The sequence below is a fragment of the Ursus maritimus genome, unplaced genomic scaffold (assembly GCF_017311325.1).
Source record: "Ursus maritimus isolate PB19 unplaced genomic scaffold, ASM1731132v1 scaffold_27, whole genome shotgun sequence".
Lineage (NCBI taxonomy): Eukaryota > Metazoa > Chordata > Mammalia > Carnivora > Ursidae > Ursus > Ursus maritimus.
In genome coordinates, this window is record NW_024425230.1 from 9,097,051 (window position 1) to 9,117,364 (window position 20,314).

The window sequence follows — 20,314 nt, forward strand, 5'->3', positions numbered from 1 at the left end:
GAGTTGCTGGCTCCAATCTGCCTTGAGCCGTAAGAGCCACTCAGGCAGATGGGAGTCTGACGCTGCCCACAGTCCTCCTTGGTGTTTTGGGGAAGGGTCCCCGGGGGCCCAGCTCTTGGCCAGCTGGCCTCTGCCATGTGTCCTCACTCCCAGGCCAGCAGCACACATGGTGCCCTGGGGAAGGCTTTGTCATCTGTGGGAAAGCAAGGCAAGGTGTCTGCATTCCCTTGGCCACACCCTCACTGCCCAATGGACAGCAACCCTACACCTGGGAGGATGAGAAGAGACTCGCGTCCTCGGGGGCTTCTCTGTGCCAGCCATCTCCCTGGGAGCTTTACCTCCCATGCATTCAGCATCTTGGCCTGACCAAGCAGCAGCGATCACCTGGGCAAATCCTCCACCAAGCCTGTGAGATGAGAACACTGGTACTGACGTTTTACAGAGGAGGAAACTGAGGCTTGAGCACTAATCTGGCCAAGGTCACACTTGCCCAACGTCACATGGCTGGTAAGTCAGTGGAGTAAAGACCCAAGTCTGGGTCCTGAATGTGGGCTTCATAGAATCTGAGAACATCTGACTAAAGTAGGCCCCCCTGACTTACAGGACATCATGATGAGGGTGGTCAGGTGTACCCTAACCAGAAGCGTAATTGTATAAGTAAAGAACAAAGCCCCTGGATTTGGACACAGAGGACTCCCTCCCCTTAATAACTGGTGGGCCTTGGGCCAGCCCAGCCACCTCTCCCAGTGGTTTCTCCATCTGAACACAGGACTAGCCAGCCCTGAGCAGCCTTCCTCTGGGAGCTCTGGTGGTGCAAATCAAGATGGCGGTGGGAAAGGACCACGTCACAAAGCAGAGGGGTGATCATGCCCTCAGAGAGTATAGGGCTGACCCGCCGGAGGGCAAATGTGAGCCTGTGCTTTCAAGCTTTCTTCAAACTTTTTTTTTTGAGATTTTATTTATTTGAGAGAGAGAGACAGAGATAGAAAGAGAGAGCATGAGCGGGGAGGAGAGGGGAAGCAGGCTCCCCGATGAGCAGGGAGCCCAACTCAGGGCTCGATCCCAGGACCCTAGGATTATGTCCTGAGCCGAAGGCAGACGCCCAACCAACTGAACCACTCATGCACCCCTCTTCAAACTTTCTAAATGAAAAGGGAGAGCTATGATCTGTCTGGCTTTCCAAATCAGACTTCCTGCATCCTTCCTGGTTTAGGGATGGACAAGGTCAGTCTTACCAGAACCCAGACCCTTTTTCAAAGTAGGCTAACCTAACTGGCCAAGACTCTGCCACCAAATCCCAAGGGGGAGACAGTGGCAAACCCTGGCTGAGTCCCAGCCTTCCCCTCACACCTTCTCTCTACTCACCCAGCCCATGGCCTCCCGCCGCTGCTGGCCACCTGCATCTCGGATATTGTGCATGTCTCTGACAGGTCACCTGCTCTGCCATCTGGCCTAGGATGACTTTTCCCAGAGCTCCTGCCAGTGGGTGGGGATTGCTCTTCTAGACAGACATGTCCACGAGAGGAAGCTCCTGGCCTTTTCTAGAGCTGCTGCTTCCACCCCTCAGTTCTCAGGACTTCCTTCTCACACAGATGTCCCCTCTCACTCATGTTTCTTCCGTGAGCAGCCACTTGAACAGAGCCCCAAGGAGAATGGTGAGATGTCTTCCTTACCTCTACCATGAGGACAGGCCTGGTTTCCAAAGCACGGGCATTACCCCAAGACTGAGATCTGTGGAGCCCACTGTGTAGGCATCAAACCAGGTTTGTTCAAGGGGCATCCACAAAGTCTCTCTTCTCCACCCTCATTCAACGGAGCATTCACAGCATTGGCACCCCATTCTGCCCGGGGCCTCTCCCAGGTCAGCAACACCTCCTGGTGGCTAAATCCGGAGAATACTTTTCAGGCCTCTTCCAACCCAACCCTGTCTGGCATCTCTTGAACAGTCCTCCTGCCCTCCCTAGCCTAGCTGGTTGCCCCTTCTCTGGCTCCTTATTCCAATCATAGATGCTTGCATTCCCAGCCCCTGCCATCTGTCCTCTGTCCTCTTTTCTCCCTGGAGAAGCTCCCCAGGTGAGTTGTTCTTACCTGGCTTTCTACCATGACCTTCTTGCTGATGACTTCCCACCTTGTGTCTCCACCCCAGACCGCACCCCTGACCTCCAGAACTGCACCTTCAGACCCTTCCCAGCACTACTCACCTACCCAGTGGCTGCCTCAACCGGACCTTCTCCAAGTAGTGCCCAGCCTTCTGCCCCCAGGCCAAGTCTTCTCCCCGTGTTCTCCTTCACAGTGGAGGCACCATTGGCGTCCTCTGAGCCCATTGGAATCTTGAGCTTGACTCTTGCCCCCTTTGTCTCTGACCCCACATACCCAAAGCCCTGTCAGCCTCACTCTTAAATAGTCTTATATCTGTTTTCCATTCCTCCACCACTGCCTCGGTGAAGGCCATCATCTTGCCCCAAGGTTCATGATTACCGGAGACAGCCAAGGCAGTTTCTCGTCCACCCACCTTTAAGTACTCTTCGAGAACCAGCCATCCCAAACCAGGCGGCTGCACACACTCTCTCCTTGGCATGTCATGGGCAGGCTCTCTCTGTGGGAGCACTGAGCCCTGCTGCTTTGGTTGGCCAACTTCACTTTGGACCCAACTCAAGCTCCATTTCCTCCACAGCACTTATCAGATAGTGAAGAAATTGTCTGTTTATATGTTTCTCTTTCCCCCAAGGAGCACACTTTCGCCAGAGCTTTGTGAATGTGGGGACACTGAGCCAGGTGCCCCAACCCTTGGTTAAGAACTTGGCATCCAGTTGAAACTCATGTGTCTGGAGGACACATAAGCTGGGGTTGAACAAAGCCAGTGTACTTTGTACAGTAGCTGTTCTCTCTTTAACCTGCCCTGCAGCTTCCTGGACCTTCTGAGCTGTTTCCCATCATTCTTTTTATGCTGTGATGTTTTACATGTGGCTTATATGATGCCATGCCTGGTGTTTGTCTCCATAACAGCTGCTCAGATTGTCACATACAGGCATCTCGTTTCCTTTCTTTGGGTAATTTAGCTAATGCAGGAAACATCCCTGGCACAGAGGTCGGCCCAGATTGGTGCTCAGCCGATGCCAGATCCTTCTTACTGATACATTTTGGAGATAGATAAAGTCGACTGAATTCCATAGACACAACACTTGTTAGCTTGAGCACCTCTTGTATTGAAATACACCTCACACTTTTCTTTTTTTTTTTTTCTTTCTTTTTTTTTTTTTTTGTAGTTTGAAGTTGTTGAAAATGAATGACCTACCAGTGTTCTCTCTCTGGTTTTCTGTATTTGGGGTTCACTTTTTATTCAACGTAAAATAACTGTGTCAAAAGAATGGAATCCTGAATATGCTGTTCTTTCTCTGTAGCCACTAAGTCACATTTCAGCAGATTTCACAAGATCTTTGCCTAGTTTAAATCTCAGCCAAATCAAGATTTGAATAGAAAGTGCATTTCGAATAGGAGCTGAAATTTCTCAGAACTGTGAATGTGATGGGCCTGGGGTAGGCAAAATAACACCCCCCAAACATGTCTATATCCTAATTTCTGGAACTCGTGAATATGCTAGATTCCATGTCAAAGGGAAATGGAGGAAATCAGAGGGTTGCAGTTGGAATTAAAGTTGTGGTATGGATTGAATTGTATCCTTCCCCCAACTGCCCACCCGCAAAAAAGATGTTGAAGTCCTGACCCTCAGGGCGCCTGGGTGGCTCAGTCGTTAAGCATCTGCCTTGGGCTCAGGGCGTGATCCCAGGGTCCTGGAATCGAGCCCCGCATCGGGCTCCTCCACTGGGAGCCTGCTTCTTCCTCTCACACTCCCCCTGCTTGTGTTCTCTCTCTCTCTCTGTCAAATAAATAAATAAAATCTTTAAAAAAAAAATGAAGTCCTGACCCTCAGTATCTCAGAATGTGACGTTTTTAGAAATAGGGCCCTTACAGGTGTAATTAATGAAGATGAGGGCACAGTGAAGTCGGGTGGGCCCCTCATCTAATCTGACTAGAGTCCTTCTAAAGACAGCTCTATAAGGACACAGAGATACAGGGCAGATGCCATGTGAAGACATAGGCAGAGATTGGAGTAACACATGCACAAGCGAGGAATGCCAAGGTTTGCCAGCTGTCATTAGAACCTAGGAGAGAGGCATAGAACAGATCCCTCAGAGCCCTCAGAAGGAGCCAACCCTACCGACACTGATTTTTTACTTCTAATCTCCAGAACTTTCTGGGGGTTTAAGCCACCTAGTTTGCGGTCCTTTCTCCAGCAGCCCTTGCAAACTAATACAGGTTGCTAATCAGCTTAGCCTTAAAATAGATTATCCTGTAGCAAGCGTCAGCATGGCTCTAGTGCAGTCACAGAGGTTCTTAAAAGTGGAAGAGGAGGGCAGACGAGAATGTTGGGGGATACAGTGTGAGAAGGACTTGACCTGACACAGCTAACTTTGAAGATGGAGAAAAACAGCACAAGCCAAGGAACGGGGGCAGCATCTAGAAGTGGGAAAAGGCAGGTCTTCCCAAAGTCTCCAGAAGGAACCAGCCCTGGCGGCAACGCCTTTATTTTAGACTGGTGAGACCCATGTCAGATTTCCAGCCTCCAGAAGTGTTAAATACTAAATCTGTTGCTTTGGGCCGTTCTGTTTATGGTCATTTGCTACAGCAGCAATTAAAAACAAAGAATACAAGGTCTCAGGTAGGATCTGATTAGAACGATCAACTTGAAGTGTGTGCGAGGAGCCGAGTCTGTTTCCTGCAGGACAGGAAAGGAATCCAGTCCTTCCTGACTGCAGAGCAGCCAAGGAAGGGCGGCCTGAACTAAAGCATTAACGGTGGCTTCCTCAAGAGTGAGTTTGCTGCTTTTAAGAAGATCTGCGAACTCAAACGTAGCTAGTCAATGTCACTGTTAAGGTTTTTAGGGGGCACAGGTTTAAAAAAAGCAGACTTAAGTTGTCATCATCACATGTCTGGAACAGCATGTTCCTTTGTATGGAACAGCAGCTCCTTTCTCAAATTCCTGGACTTGGAATTAATGGGATTTTTATTCGGATGTTTACTTGCATGGTGAGGGTCTGCAGTGTAGACCGGCCTCCCACAGCCGCATACTCCTTCTGGTGAAATAGTTTCTTTCAGCCACCAAAACCAGAGTTTCCAGAAAGTAATTTTTCCTTCCCATACCTCGCTGAGGTATTTGTCTGTTTGTCAAGATCGGGAGCAAAAATATAGTCTAGCTGAGCAATAGCCCTGATCCCCGGCAGTGTGCGTGTGTGTGTGTCCCGTAGCCGGCTCCTCCCGCATTTCAGGCGGGGCTGCCAGCACACAGTGAGGACGCTGTGCACAGATCTCCATGGCTATAATGTGGCTGCACAGAGCTGAGCCACCAGCCTTTTTTCCTGACTCATCATTGCCTCCCTGGAACTGGGGAGACACGTCACTTTCTTGTCCCTTTCTCACTATCTACTCCCTGTATCTAACCATCATTTTTTAAAATTAAATTGTAGTCAAATGCACATGAAATTTACCACCTTAACTTTTTTTAACCTACAGTGCAATGGCATTAAGTACCTTCTGAGAGCTGTGCAGCCCCTACCACCGACTCTCTCCAGAACTCTGTCTATCCCTTGCTCACGTGCAGCTCCACGCCCGTTAGACATGACCTCGCCATTCCTTCCAACCTGGCAGCCCCCATTCTACTTTCTGTCTCTTTGACTCTACTCCAGTTACCTCACCGGAGTGGGATCGTTTGTGACTGGCTTATTTCAGTCCGCATAATGTCCTCCAGGGGTATCCATGCTGTAGACTGCGATGTGTCCTTCCTCTATAAGGCTGAATGCTATTCCATTGTACGTACTTACCATAGCTTCTGTATTTATACACCAGCGGACACTCGCTTTTGCCTTGGCTACCCTGAATAATGCTGCCATGAACAGGGGCACAGATATTTTCCTATTACTGTTTTTATTTTAAGTTTTTTATTTAAATTCCAGTTAGGGGGCATCTGGGTGGCTCAGTCGGTTAAGCGTCTGCCTTCAGCTCAGGTCACAATCCCAGGGGACCTTGGGATGGAGCCCCACGTCAGGTTCCCTGCTCAGTGGGAAGTCTACTTCTCCCTCTCCCTGCCCCCTGCTCGTGCTCTCTCTCGCTATCTCTCTCTCTCTCTCTCTCTCAAATAAATAAAAATCTTTAAAAAACATAAAAATAAAAAAATAAATTCTAGTTAGTCAATATCCAGTGTAATATCATTTCAGGTGTGCAGTATAGTGAGTCAACACTGCTATGACTGTTTTTAAATCTATCAAATATTAGCATGACAAAGGGCCCCTGAGTAACACAATATACAACAACCGAGTTTATTTCCAGCTACCTCTGCTTGTAATTTAAGGGTCTGTTCAGACATCGCCTCCCCCAGACTCACCCTAAGATGCCGTGCGGCGCCTCCCTGGGCCGCCACAGCCCTGTGCTCTCCTCTGCGGGGGCAGTGACCCTCATGCACTGATGGTCTGGCTGGTTGTCTGTCTCCTGAGTCGTCGTGCCGCATTTGCATCTGTTATGTCCGGAACCCTCTGCAGAGCTGGGAAGTTGGAGCTGGAGAAGGAAAGGCAAAGGGGGCAGGGAGTGGGAAGGTGCCACCGTGAGCTGCCCCCTGTGTGACTTGCAGGTGTGGAGTGCGTTCGTGCCCTCTTCTCACCCCATCACGGGGTCCGTGAGAACCACAGTGGTTTCAGGAGGCTGCCGTGGCCTCAGAAAGGGCTTGTTTTGAATCCCAGCACGTCCTCAGTACATCTAACAGCAGTTAGCCCTCCAAGGAGGGGAGTAGGGGGAGCCCTTCTACACAGCTTCCGGAGATAGAGGACCCCCCGCTAGGGAGCAGGGCAGACCACAGATAAGTGTCATGTGCCTCTGCATGTGCTTAGGGCTCTGTCTCCCATTCTTCTGCCAAAGCAAGGAAGGACATTGCAGGGGGTCAAAGGATACTTCTGGAAAGGGAAGTAGAGATGCATGGGCTGTTTTCCCTTCTGTCATCCTTCTGCAAAGCACCTCAGAGGCCCAGGAGACATCAGAGGCAAAGGAAAGAAGAACAGGGAAGAAAGGTAACCCCTCCCAGCTCTACAGGAATCTGATCCCCGCGGGTCTGACATTTCCAGCCTGTGACGGAACAGCAGGCGTAGGAGACGTCTGAGGCAGGACTGCNNAACCTCTCCCAGCACTTCCCCATCCCTCCACCGCTCGGATGTGACCTTTGTGTAGACCAGCGTCAACTTGCATATTCCCTAGAGCCCATGCTCTGCTCCTGTGCCCCGGAATGGAGATGCTGGCGCCCCGGGCCAACAGCATGCACGCCCACGGGCAGGTGACATTCCCGCAAGTAGGACACAGAGGTCCCACTCCCCAGCTTGGCCCCAGGAAGCACAGCAGATACAAAAGACAAGAGGGGGATACAAAGCTCTTTCCATAGTTGAGGTCAACACAGCAGCCCTAAACAGGTCTCAATGTAGAGCCTGACATTTGTATTCACAAAGTCCATGGGAAAAGGTCAGGTCAAAGGAGATCCACTGAGAGTCCGTTCGGGAGAGAAGAAGAGAAGTCAGGAGCTAACAGAGGTGCAGTCCACTTGCTTAAAAACACACGTAGTGAGCTGCTTTAATGAACACAGAGCTTCCTTTTAAAGAGGGACAGAATCATCACATTCTCTCCTGATGCTTTCAGACCACATCTGGGCCATTTTGCCCACGACAGAGTAATCCATTTTGAGAACAGTAGTGACTGATGAGAGAATTAGAACGGAAAGGATTCAGAATCTGCCACATGCAAATTATTTTGATCAAGATAAGGGAAAGCTTAAAAGGGGAACAAAAGAGCTATCTTCAAATATTTAAGAAGGCAATCATCTTACTCCAAAGACCAGAACGAGGAGAAACGGGTAGGATTTGGTTTCGTTCCGACAGTGCTGTTCAGGCAGTTGTCAGGTGCTGAAATTGGGGTGAGATTTGCTCACTGCCCTCTGGGACTTCATCATCTCCTGCCGAGGAGATAAAGAAGGACAATTGCCAAGAGTTACACAGGCTTAGGCGTGCCAGGTGTTGGTGTAAGCAGCTTACAGGCACTATGTCCCTTGACCTCACTCCCCAGGGTCGCCACAGTCACTTCTGACCCACAGCATAAGCAAGGGGTCTGGTAAGAGGAGCTTCCCTGCAGTTAGTCCCTGGGAGCGTGTGCAGGACAGTGATGAGCTCTCGCAAGGGGACTGGAAGTCAGAGGAGGTGGCCTAAGCTTTCCCTAAGGGACAAGGAGGAACAGTATAGGGGTGGAGGGAAGGGGCCTGGGTACCTCCATCTTCTCAACATTTAGCCCAACCACTGCCACCGTCCCCAGCTGGTACAAACCACCCTCACATCCTGCCTGGACTGGTGGAGTCGCCTCCTCCCTGGCCTCCTTGCTGCCGCCCTGTAGACTGGTATCTGCCCAGAGCCAGAATGACACTCTCCAAGCCTGGAGGGCACATCACTCCTCTCTCCAAACCCTCTGGGTCTGCATCTAATTCAAACAAGAGCCACAATGGCCAGCCAGGGCCTGCAGGATCTCACCCTGTCCTCTCTCTTGTTCCTCTCTCTGTCTCCCTCCCTCTTTTCACCCCTCCCCCAGCCACACAGGACTCCTTGCTGCTCCTCAGCCCTGCCAGCACACTCTTCCCTAGGGCCTTTGCACCCACTGTGCCCACTGCCTGGAAGTCCTTTCCCAAGGAACCACATGACTGACTTTCTTCTTTCCAGGCTCTGCTCACACGTCAGCTTATCCGTGGGGCCATCCCTGCCACCTTGTGTGCTCCCCCCTCACCTCCTCCCTGGTCTGCCCTGTACTGCTTGACTAAAGCACACACCACCGTGCGGCATCTTCTCTATTCATGCATGATATATACACTGTAGTCAATTGTGTTCTAGTCTATCGCATATTGTTCCTTGCTTTACTGTCTGTGCCCATCAGGATGGGAAGATTCAGAGGGCAGGGCTTTGTTTTGTTTCCTGCCTCATCATCAGAACCTAGAACAGTGCCTGGCACATGGGAAGGCCTCCGTGAATGTGCCATGCTGGGAAGGATGAATGAGCAAGTAAGCTGGAACTGGAGATGAAGAGAGGCCCGGCCCCACCCAGTGTCCCCTCAAGAACGCTGCCGGTGGGAAGACAATACCGGCGTTTCTAAACAGTAGGATGGCATGATCAGATTTGATTTCAGGAGCTTAGGACTGTTCTGACGGATGAGGAGGCACTGAATGGTGATCAGAGCCGGCCAACAATGGATTGAGCCATGTTGTCAGGTGGGGAGCTCCTGAGAGCTGGGAGGATCTGAGGCTCATACAGGGGCCGAAGGAGGAGAGAGTCCTTTTGTGTCCCCCAAAGGGCATTCAAAGCCCCATTTGTGTCCTGAGAAATCACGATTTCCAACTGCCTGGCTTCTTGCCCCTACCTTGAGGCCAACAGAGACCCTGGTGGAATTGGGGACATTGAATAGAAGGCAGGGAGGCCAGATTTTAGTGGAGCTCTTTCACCACTCAGTCTTGTCCCAGCCCCGCAGCTGCCTCAAGAGCAACAGTCCCCAGCCACTCTTTGGAAAGCAGGGAGTACCTGGTCCTGGCGTGTGCAAGCTGACACTGGGGCGCCTTTGTCAAGGGCTGTGCCAGTTTTGCTGCGGTGACGAACAACCCCAGCATCTCAGTGGCTGACAGCGGTGTCCGTTATTACAGAGCTCAGCCGCCAGAGTGTCCCCTGGGTTGGGACCTGCTCGTCTCATGGCAGAGGGCAGGAAACGGAGAGAAAGCAGAGCCAAACCACATAATCACACTCGAAGCTTCTGCTGGGACATGGCCAGCTTCATGTCTGCTCACACCCCATAGAACAAAGCATGGCATAGACAGTGGGTGGGATATGTAATCCCGCCGCAGGGAGAGCGACCCCTCAGGAACAATAATTCACTCTGCCATAGAGGTGTTGTGTGCAGAAGGATTTCTGTTTTGAATAAGCCATTGACCCACTCGACTTATGTGACTCCCTCTGCTCTAATACTTCAGAATTATTTCAAAAGTCGATTACAAAGCTCTCGCGTCCATCTCCCTCCCTCACACTACAGGCCCAAGACTCCATGATGTGTCTAGAAGGCCCTCAGGGAAGCTGGCCTCCCCACCCAGTTATTCTCTCACTGTCTCTCCTCCTCCTGGACAGGTGGGTGGCAGGCCCATGGAGCCCCTGTTCAGCAACCTGTGAGAAGGGCATCCAGCATCGGGAGGTGACCTGCGTATACCAGCTACAGAACGGCACCCACGTCACCACACGGCCCCTCTATTGCCCGGGCCCCCGGCCAGCACCAGTGCAGAGCTGCGAAGGCCAGGACTGTCTGTCTATCTGGGAGGCATCTGAGTGGTCACAGGTGGGTGCCTGGGCTGCCTTGTCCACAGGGACCCCAACATGGTGGTTTCCCTCTATGGTATTTCTGACTCAAACCCAAGTATCACAGTCCTTGCCAGCCCCCAGGTAACTAAAAGATGTATTCTAGCTCACATATTCTTAAATTCCATCTGAGGTGACAGTATGGCTAAACAAACATGGGTAATGTGTTTTTGATCATATATATGTTTTTGGTAATATTTACCACAGTTCAGTCCTGTTTGCTATGAAGTCTCATGTAAAGATGGATGGGTGGATGGATGGATGGATAGATAGGTAGGTAGACAGACCAACAGACCAACCAACTGACCTTCTAATTTCCTTTTGGTATATAGGAACTCTAGTGCGGTCTGATTGGGAAGGTGATCTCAAAAGCTTCCTTTGAACTCTGTGTCTGTCTTTGTGGACCGTAAGAGGCAGGCGGACGCTGGGAGGGACAGTTTGTAGTGTGCAAGTTGCAGTCACACATCTCATGCCATGAAACATTTTGGAAAGAGGTCAATTAAGCCTTAAGTTTTAACTTGAAAGACTGATTCTGGAAATATTTTATCTTTGGTAATATCATCCTTCAAGGCTTTGCGTTGACTTTGCATTAATGATTTCGACTGTTTGGCCATAATACCAAAAAATAGCTAAATAAAGGGCAAGTTTCCTCAGGTCCTCCATCAAATGTGTTCTAGGAAATTCAGAAAGGCTAAATCCAAGACACTCTTCAGTGTGGAAAATATTTTTAAAGTTCCTTTTTATGCCAAACAGTTGGAATTATTTTGAATAAGAAAGTATTCAGCCCATTCTTAATGAACGAAAAGTCTGCCATTGGCTGCTCTGAAATGGGGTTTACTTTTCCGACAGATCTTGACATGTACCCGTTTAAAGACCGGAGTCTTTAGCCTGACCTTATGATATTTTAGGGAAAAGAGAGAGTTTTTAAAATTTTGATTTTTTTTATATGTACTTAAGATTGTAAGTTGAACCTTCAAGGGACCTCTTTTAGGGAGGGGGGCTACTTGCTGGAGGGGTAGGGGCAGGCATGTAGTCTCCCCCCACCCCCGCCAATCCACCTTGAGCCTGAGGTCCTTGATCACCTGGCTTTTGATCCAAACAAGATTTATGCTTTAATCAGATCAAAGCCATAAATTTTCCATTCAGACTCTTTCTCATAGAAAAAAAAAAAATAATGTCTGTACCAAAAAAACCAACCCTGACATTATCAGCTATCACCCTAGCATTAAGGAACGCCAGATTGGAAAATGTGAGACAATTGAAGCAAGATTTAAAGAAATATCTCTGTTCTCCCGTCTCTATCTCCGTGTGTACCTGATCCCAGTACTGAAATAGTGTCCACACCAGTCAGTCTCCTTCTGGCTCAGTCCAGGCTTGAGTCACATGCCTCTTTCTGAACATTCAACTTGGAATCAAATCTTGCCCTCTTTGACGAAATGCTCACCAAACTGGTATTTCTACTGCTTCACCACATGCCGAAGCCCCTTTAAAGATTTTATTTATTTATTTGAAAGAGAGAGAGAGCACAAGCAGGGGAAGGGGCAGGGAGAGAGGGAGGAGCAGACCCCCTGCTAAACAGGGAGCTTGACACAGGGCTCCATCGCAGGACCCTGAGCTGAAGGCAGACGCCTAACCAACTGAGCCACCCAGGCATCCCAATGCTGAAGCCCCTTCAATATTTCTTCTTCTGGCAACAAATGTGTTTCGGGGCAGAGAAATGTATTTTACTGCGGAGATGGCCTTTCTATAGCCAGCAGTGTTGATCACCCTTACTGTCTAGCCCCCAGCTTCTTTCCAGCTTTGTTAGAATGAGGAGCAGATACCAGGAAGGAAGCAAAAGTGTATGACTGTCTCCTATCCTAGGTCTCTCCAGAGGAAGCCCCACCCGCAGTGCTGCCCTTTTCTCGAAGCTTAAGGCTTCCAGCCAATGGGCTGCTGGTCAGAAGGGCTGAACCAGTGTTTGATCAAGAAACAAGCTAGACGTTAGCATTTGAAATTCAAGGGGAAGGGACAGGGAACGCAGAATAGAGTAAGACAATGCAGGAACTCCGGCAGAAGTGGGAAGTAGGCTTCTAGTTGAAGAAAGAACATGGGTGTGGGTGCTGGTGCCAGGCAGGAGCCCACAAGTCGAACAGTAAAGGCAGAGCTAATGAAATGGTCAGGGAGCATCACCATGCAGAGAAGCAGAGAGATGACCCTCAACTCAGTAACCCAGGCTCCCGGCGGCAGCCCTTCCAGCCATAACCATCCTGCCCAAGAGGGTGACACCTGCCCCGGACTGACCCCTTGCATCCAAGGTCCTATTAAGCCGACACCTCACCCACACACAGGACCAAAGACTCAAGTTCTTCAGCTCCCCCCGGATAACACCACAACCAGTTCTGATGCATGTGTATTTCTTCTAAAACAAGCCAATCTAAGTTAGTCTCAAAAAAAAAAAAAAAAAAGCCTCAGAGAGCTAAATTGAACTCATCGGAAAAATAAAGCTACATAACATTTTGGGATAAATGTTAATAATAGAAATAGAGATAACGCTTATCCTTTAAGTGCATTTTCTCAGGGGACGCAGTGGAATTTTATAAAAATCAAGTTTGCTGTGGCTCAGGAATATCACTGCTGTATATTTCTGGTAAATCAAGCAAGGCTGAAAGCAGACACTCAGATCATGAGGGCTCCATTTTGTGCTACCGCAGCGCCTGGGCTGTCCCCACCACAGCTCTGGGACCCAGCTGATGGGAGCTGGGCCTCACTGTGTCTGTACGTCTCAGCCTAACATTTCCGCAAGTTCCTTGTTTGCTTCCATGGTACAGACAGACAGGGCTTCTGTACCCGGCAAATAAGAGGGAGAGCTCCCTGGGTTTGCAGACCCTGTCACCTCCCCTTGCAGGCCGGATCATGCACGCTGTCGGTCCATCCTCCCAAGGTCATTAGGTCTGCTCTGCCTGGCCTTCCTTCTGCTTTGTTTGAGGTGGGTAACCACTCTTAGGAGCCCGACGAGGTCCCTCCCTGAGCGCAGGGGGAGCATGCCAGGACCAGGCTCCAGATACACCCGTCAAGTCCGCCCTGTTTACACCCTGCCACCCCACCTCTCACTCCTCCTTCCATGACTCTTGCTGCCCGAGGGCATGGGAATCTTGAACTCTCAGGGCTTGCACGTGATTTGTCATTCCTCAGGCCCTCTTTGGGTCCCCTCACCACACTTTCTCTTGCGGTGTCTCCTGGGAGGTAGGTAAATTACCACAGGGACCATTGCTCGGTGACGTTCTTGGCATCCACCCTTAACACAGTCTGTAGCTCTCCGCAAGAGCTTGCCAACGGCCTAACGTGAAAGTCACCTGTGGCTCGGCTTTCCCCCCTGAGCCTGTGCTTTTGTCCCAGGCTGGCCCCGGCAGAGTGCACGGAGCTAGAGGCCAGTTGGAAGGAGTCAGGGGCCTCGGACATCTTTGCTTGGGTGTTCTTCCCTGGCTTCTCCTGGCCCCGTTCCCTGCTCTGCCTGAGGGTCCACCAGCATTTGCCCCGTGAACTTCTCCACTGCGCCGGTCTTTTGGACCTGGTAGCAGGCCACTAAATTCCTAGTTTGGTCTTCTGGTACCTCGAGCTCTCCCTGCTCTGGTGGCCCCACCCGCATCACTGGCCACTTGGCTGGAGTCACAGCTGGTACCATGTGCCTCAGACTTTAGAAGCCCAGGAACATCCTCATCCTTGGGTCCCCAGCACTGGGTCTGGCACATTGTTGCAACTTAATAGGCGTTGATGACCTTGAGCTGAATCAGACCGGATTAAACATCCAAATGGTGTCTTGCAGTGCTCAGCCACGTGCGGCAAAGGGACGCAAAAACGAACTGTGACGTGCACCAACTCACAAGGAAAATGCGACGCGTCCACGAGGCCCAAAGCAGAGGAGGCGTGCGAGGACTACTCGGGCTGCTACGAGTGGAAGACTGGGGACTGGTCCAAGGTGAGTCTGGCGGGCCTGCGTCTCCACCCTGCCCGGTAGCACGGGGAGCTCTGCAAGCAGGAGCATGAGGCAGACCCAGTCTACCCACGCAAGTTCGCTTTCTCTCCAAGCTCTGCACCTGCCCATGACCCTGTGCCGTGTGCAGTCGGAAGGAAACCGAACGCCCCCCGAAGCATGAAGCAGGGTGCTCCGGATGCCAGTTGGCGGCCCTGTGCTGTGTGCTGGCTGTGCCCCAGAATCTTGTGGGGGGCTTGGCCACCGGCCATCACAAAGCCTCGTAAACACGGGGGAGCCTTGGCCGAGGCAGACACACAGGGGCTCAGAGGCAAACAGCACTTCCCTTCACTTTCAGGACCGCTGGGTGAGGACCTGTATGATGCAGGGGCAGGCAGGTGGGGGCCCTCAGGGTGGCAGAAAGGAAAAGCCATCTTCTAGAGCTTGGCCTGCAGCCCAGAGGGCAGAGGGGGAGGCCAAGAGGGTGAAACAGCACCACAACGTAAATCAGATGTGAAAACTTCTTCGCTGTTCAGCTCTTCTTTTATTCATTCCCCTGGTATCTATGAACCTGTTACCTCTGACGCCTATTTCCCAGGGGGCTGAGGTAGGTACCACTGTCACATGTGAGCACCAGCCAGGAGACCTGCTAGAGGACCTTTTCCCAAGAACCGCAGAGTTTCTACTGACATTCACTAACGTTTGCTTTTCTAAGGAAAAGTTCTAATGGTAGCATAGAGGGTGTTCCTGTTTCTTTTTTGGTCTTCGCAACTGAAAACTCCCCATTCACTTCTCTTGATGTCTCTTCACCCCAAGTTTGCAGACTGGTGGCCTGAGAGCGCCTGGTTTTTGCATGGCCTACACAATATCATAAACATTCTGGAATTAGTTACTAACATTTAAAAACAGGGCGATTTAACCTGAAAATCTGGATTTGGGCCCCTGTCTGGAAATCTGGCAATGTGGCGATGTGGCCTGAGTCCTCACTTGGCCACCATGACCTGGGGCCAAGCAGGCCTGGCGCCTTTCCCCAGGCCCCGGTCCTCCAGCCCCCCCACACTCCCACACTCCTGCAGCCACTATGCGTTTTGATTTAGCTGCCTGGCCCAGACAGTAATTTGGTTTGTGCCTCTGCTTTATGGAAGGAGAGATGGTTTGGCATTGGAAAGCAAAACTTATCCAGATCTGGTCCTTGTAGAAATGCCACCTTCCTACAAGTGGTGAATACAAACTCCTCCAAACTCCTGGAGGGCACAAAGCCAAATTTCTCGGGTTCCAGTTTGCCGGCTGTACTAAAAGGCAGCTTCTGGATAACTGCAAATTTGGGGAAGACCAAACACACCTCTTTTTTATTTACTCCCTGACAACAGTCCAGTTTCTCCGTGAATGTAGTAACACAGGATGGAGTTGCCAGGATGAGTCTTACGTCGGAGGAGGCTTCACTTGAACTTCACTTGAAGGCTCTTGCAAAAATGCCATTAGAACCTCGAGTCCTGTGAGAGAGGCATCAAGGGGCTGAGTTACAGCTCTGACTCACCATTTAACAAATCTTAACCTCTCTGACCCTCAGTCTCTTTATCTCTACAAGGAAAATCATTAACACTGGCCCTGCCTGTTTCTCAGAGATGCTCAGAACTTTCAAGGCATTAATATATGTGACTAAGCGTTTTGACAACTCAGTCCATTTTCCTGCCCCAAACCCAGCACCCAGTGTTTATGCTGTGGTCAGGCTCAGTCCCCAGGACTAAACTGTTCTGATCTCATCTAACATTGTCTTATCAATCGGAGGGCCCAGTCTTTTTATACAGCCATGCCAGTGTCTCATAGCCAGGTGTGTCAGACCCGGCTTGAGAAAGGTCACCAGTGTATCCCAAAGGCCCAGGGAAATGTACGTGAACTATCAATAGTTTGGGTTCTAATCAATAAGAAAACATTTGGGGGTGTTCTGTGTCAGAATTATCAGAAGACATGGAGTGGGGGAGCTCCCCAACATAGTGAGAGGCAGAATACCGTTGTCTGGACTCCCAATGTCCAGGTATGGATTGGAATAAAGCTGTCATTCTACTTGGGAAATTAGAAGTGGTCCTGTGGTCACACCCCAAATGCAGCCTGTGCTAGTGAAGGGTGACTTCCATGGTCACAGTTATCCCTGAGCAGGAAGCGGAAGGGAAGAGTGGTCGGTGAGGGCCTGGGCTGCATGCACCCATCAGCATCTGAGGGCACCAGGCATCGTTTCCTCTTTGAGGTCTACCCCTGCACCTCTGCCCTCCGGCCAGGTCCTTAGCCCTGTTTTCTAGAAGGGGCAGTAGGTGCTCAGAGATGAGGTGACTGGCCCACACCCCTCTGGTGGAGTCCAGGCTCCTGAACCCCAGGTCAGAGCTCAGTCCATATGGAGAGTGACACTGGAGGCCCCGTTTTGAGCCACAGCATGTCCTACAGACCGTCATTGGCTCTCCAGAGTCTGGGTTTCTCCAGCCTCACCATTCGGGCTCTGAGGACCAGATGGACACTTTTGTTTTCTTAATACCATGAATTTCCTGGTGCGGGGAGCTGCAGAACCCTGGGAAGTAAATGTGAGTCGTACCTGAGCGGCCCAGCACCGTGCTACCCCAGACCTGGTAGCTCATGCTCGCCCTCCCCCATTTGGTCAAGGGCCCCTCCCTGGCTGAGGAGGCCGGTTTGCCATCCAGCAAACTCACACACACACACACACACACACACACACACACACACACACACACAATCCACCAGGCGAGATAGAGCCTTTAGCTGGCCTCCCTCTTCACTAGCCAGGCCATGGTGAATAATGCCTCCCAGCTTTCTGGAAATAAAGGCATTGGAGGGCCACAGTGCCTGCTTTTTACCACAGCCAGCTTGATCCATCATCCCTGGCCAGAAAAACAGGAAAGTTCGATGCATGTGATGATCTCGACTGCCTCTCAGGGCTGGCATCTGATGGCATTGAGTTCGTGTGCACAGAGCCTTGGGGGAGAGTACTCAGCATGGGTGGGGGCCAGCTGCCCCCTCCCCAGCAGGTCCTGCCAGAGCCAGGGCCCAGGGCAGACTGGTTCTACCAAGCCTAAAACTTGTTCACGGACCCTGAACTGGAAGTCCGTGTACGCATGAACGTATGGGGAGCAAGCATGATGGGGCAGGGGCCGCACAGAGCTCAGCTGTGGGACCACCCCCGGACTGCCTTGCCGCCACTCCCTCCTGCCACTGCTATTACCAGGTGGGCTGGCCTGCCCAGTTGCAGAAATCTGTACAGTACAGTTCTAGAAATCTGCCCATTGCTTTTCCCCATGTCTTCTCTGGAGAATGGGAAGAATACAGTTCCCTGTGGGAGTTCTTATCCTCACTCGCTGGGTGACCGGCCAACACAGATGGATCCCACTGGATGGATCTTACCCTGACATTTACACTTGCTCGGACTAGATTTGCTTTGCCATTGACCTCTTTTCTTCGCCCCATGGCTGTCCCCTCATCACATGCTTGGGGTCAGTGTGCACTTTTAAACCCTCGCCTGCAACCACCCTCTAAACCGCCCACATGCCAGACTTTGAAGGCTTCGAACAAACTGCCCAAAGGAACATCAATAGAAGTCCGGGGGCTGTCAGAGCCTCAGTGTATCTGGAAGCTTTGACATTTTGCCTCCAAGCAATCTTCTATAGCTTGGCCCCAAGGTGCTGTTGAGAAAGATACGCTTGTCTCCAGGGAGATGATGGATGGGCGGGTCCAAGGAGATGCCACAGGTGCTGTCCTGCACGCACTGAAGCAAGAAGGACCAGTCATCCCTTGGGAAGGGGCTGGCACCCATCTCCTCTTGTAGCTGGGTGAGGGTGCCTGAGAACAGCGCCCAGAATCGTGGGGAGGCAGGGCCCCACCCCCAGCCTCCGCAAATGGCTGACCCCCAACTAGGGTCCTGTGCGCAGGACAGACCTCACATTCCCAAAATGACCTGCTCTCCTGGGATATCAGCTATTTCCAGATCTGTGCAAATCCTTGTTTCCACCCGCTAAGTCCTGGGTATTCAACCTGGGGGCGGTGAGATGTCACTTAAAATGGGAGAAGAGGAAATCACATTTCTTTCTAGAATAGCATGACTTTTGATCTAAAGTTGAGATGTTTCAGTTTCAAGACCAGAGGCATTAATCTCCACTGAGATGATGGGATGTTTCTAATTAGAAACAAATTATTCTGGAGGGATTATAATGGATGGTGTTTTTAAAGAAAACCACTGGCTCTCTGCATTAAGAGTATGGCATTCCCTTTCACTGGAGAGATCAAAGTGACCGTTGACTTCCTGGTGCCTGTGGAGGTCCCGTGGACGGGGGCTGGCCTGACTCCTAGGCCTCAGTCAGGCCCCAGGTGTGCCCCTCACACCCGAGCCCCAGACTCTGATGTGGAAATCGCAGCACCTCCCACAGGCCTTGGGAGGTCAGAGGAAGAAATAGGCATTTTATTAAAAGAAGTCAGGGAGAGCCTCTCACTCATACATTGCTGTACCGTGCTGTCCCCAGACAGCTGGTAGATGCCTTCCTGTGCTCTGGGCAGGGCAATGGGGCTTTCAGCTCCATGGACTTGGCAAGGAATGAGAGGGGTTTGCTACAGAAAGTGTTTCAGCCCATACCACTTCCAAAGCCTGCACCTACTTTCTTTGGTGGGGCCTGACCCCACACCCCACTCTGCAAGGCTGGGCTGCCTGCCAAGCTGGGGGTCTGCAACCAAGTCTCTGTGATTCAGGCAGCATTTCCTGAGCTCCTTTTCTCAGGAGAGAATGTGCCAGACCCATCCTGGGCATTGGGGGTGTGAGAGTGGACAGTGACCCAGCCTAGGTACAGACTGACAAGGAGCCAATGACGTTAGGCCACACTGAGTCCCCCTGGGCCAGTGTGCACTGTGCTGTGACACCCAGGCATCCTCTGCCTGGGGAAGCTGTGGATGGGGTTGCTGGTGGAAGGTGATGCTGTTTCTTTTGGGCTCAATGACAGCAGCCCCTGAGATCACTAGTGCTTTAGAACTGACAAAGCACATTCATTCATGTTATCTCATTTGGCCCCATCCCCGTTTTACAGATGAGAAAACTGGCTCAGAGCGGTGATGTGGCTTTTTTCCCCCAAGGTCACACAACTAAAAAACGGCAGGGCTAAGAGTCTGGTCCCTGCCTTCTGACTCTTACTCCACCTTTCATTCAGGTGCATAATAATGTCAGAGGCTTAGATTCAGGAATTCAAGTATCTGACTGTTCTCTCTCCACCACCACCCCCATCAAAACCTGCTTCCAAAAGGGCTTTGTATCAGTCATTCACACTCTAGTATAAATCTCGTCGCTCTCTGAAGTTCTGTCTGTTGTCTACCCTCATTTGTGAAATAAAATGTTGAGTCCTTATTAAAATAAACTTGAACGTCAAGGAGGAAGTGTGTGAGGCATCAGGGATATCAGGGCCCTTTTCTGGGTCGTGTGAAACCATACCACGCAGGCAGCCAGCACTCTGCGCGAAGACAGAGAGCCAGTCCTCCATCCGATATTACTCTTAGGAATGTAAGCAGCCAGGGAAAGGAGAGTCATCATATTTCAGTGCTCTTCAGAGCAGGGGCAGAAGCAAGAGAGGGCAGATAACCGCCCTTGGTGTGGAGCAGGCCTGCCACTGGATCACAGAGTTCCAGAGACAAGTCTAGAGCTCATACCTGCTCCGTTGAGAGAAATGAGCTTGCTATAGAGCAGAGGAGCCCCCAGAAATTGCCAGGACAGGTGCCTGCATGGAAGCGGAATCATCTAATGATGCCTTTGTCCCCTCCGTTCCCCTGCTGTCCTTCCATTCACCCAGTGACCTTTGTCAAACCAGCTGCCTTTGTGTGGAGCCAGGGATCAGAGAGAGAGACTGGCTTCCCTGCACGG

The 20,314-nt window shown here is 51.1% G+C and overlaps 1 protein-coding gene across 1 annotated transcript in view; it reads left to right on the forward strand.

Annotated features, from left to right (window-relative positions):
- Positions 1-20,314, forward strand: part of ADAMTS17 (ADAM metallopeptidase with thrombospondin type 1 motif 17) — a 341,420-nt gene that overhangs the window by 309,377 nt on the left and 11,729 nt on the right. Inside the window, exons 19-20 of the mRNA XM_040642697.1 lie at positions 10,239-10,443; positions 14,269-14,421. Coding sequence (XP_040498631.1) covers positions 10,239-10,443; positions 14,269-14,421 — 358 coding nt within the window. The remainder of the gene's footprint in view (positions 1-10,238; positions 10,444-14,268; positions 14,422-20,314) is intronic.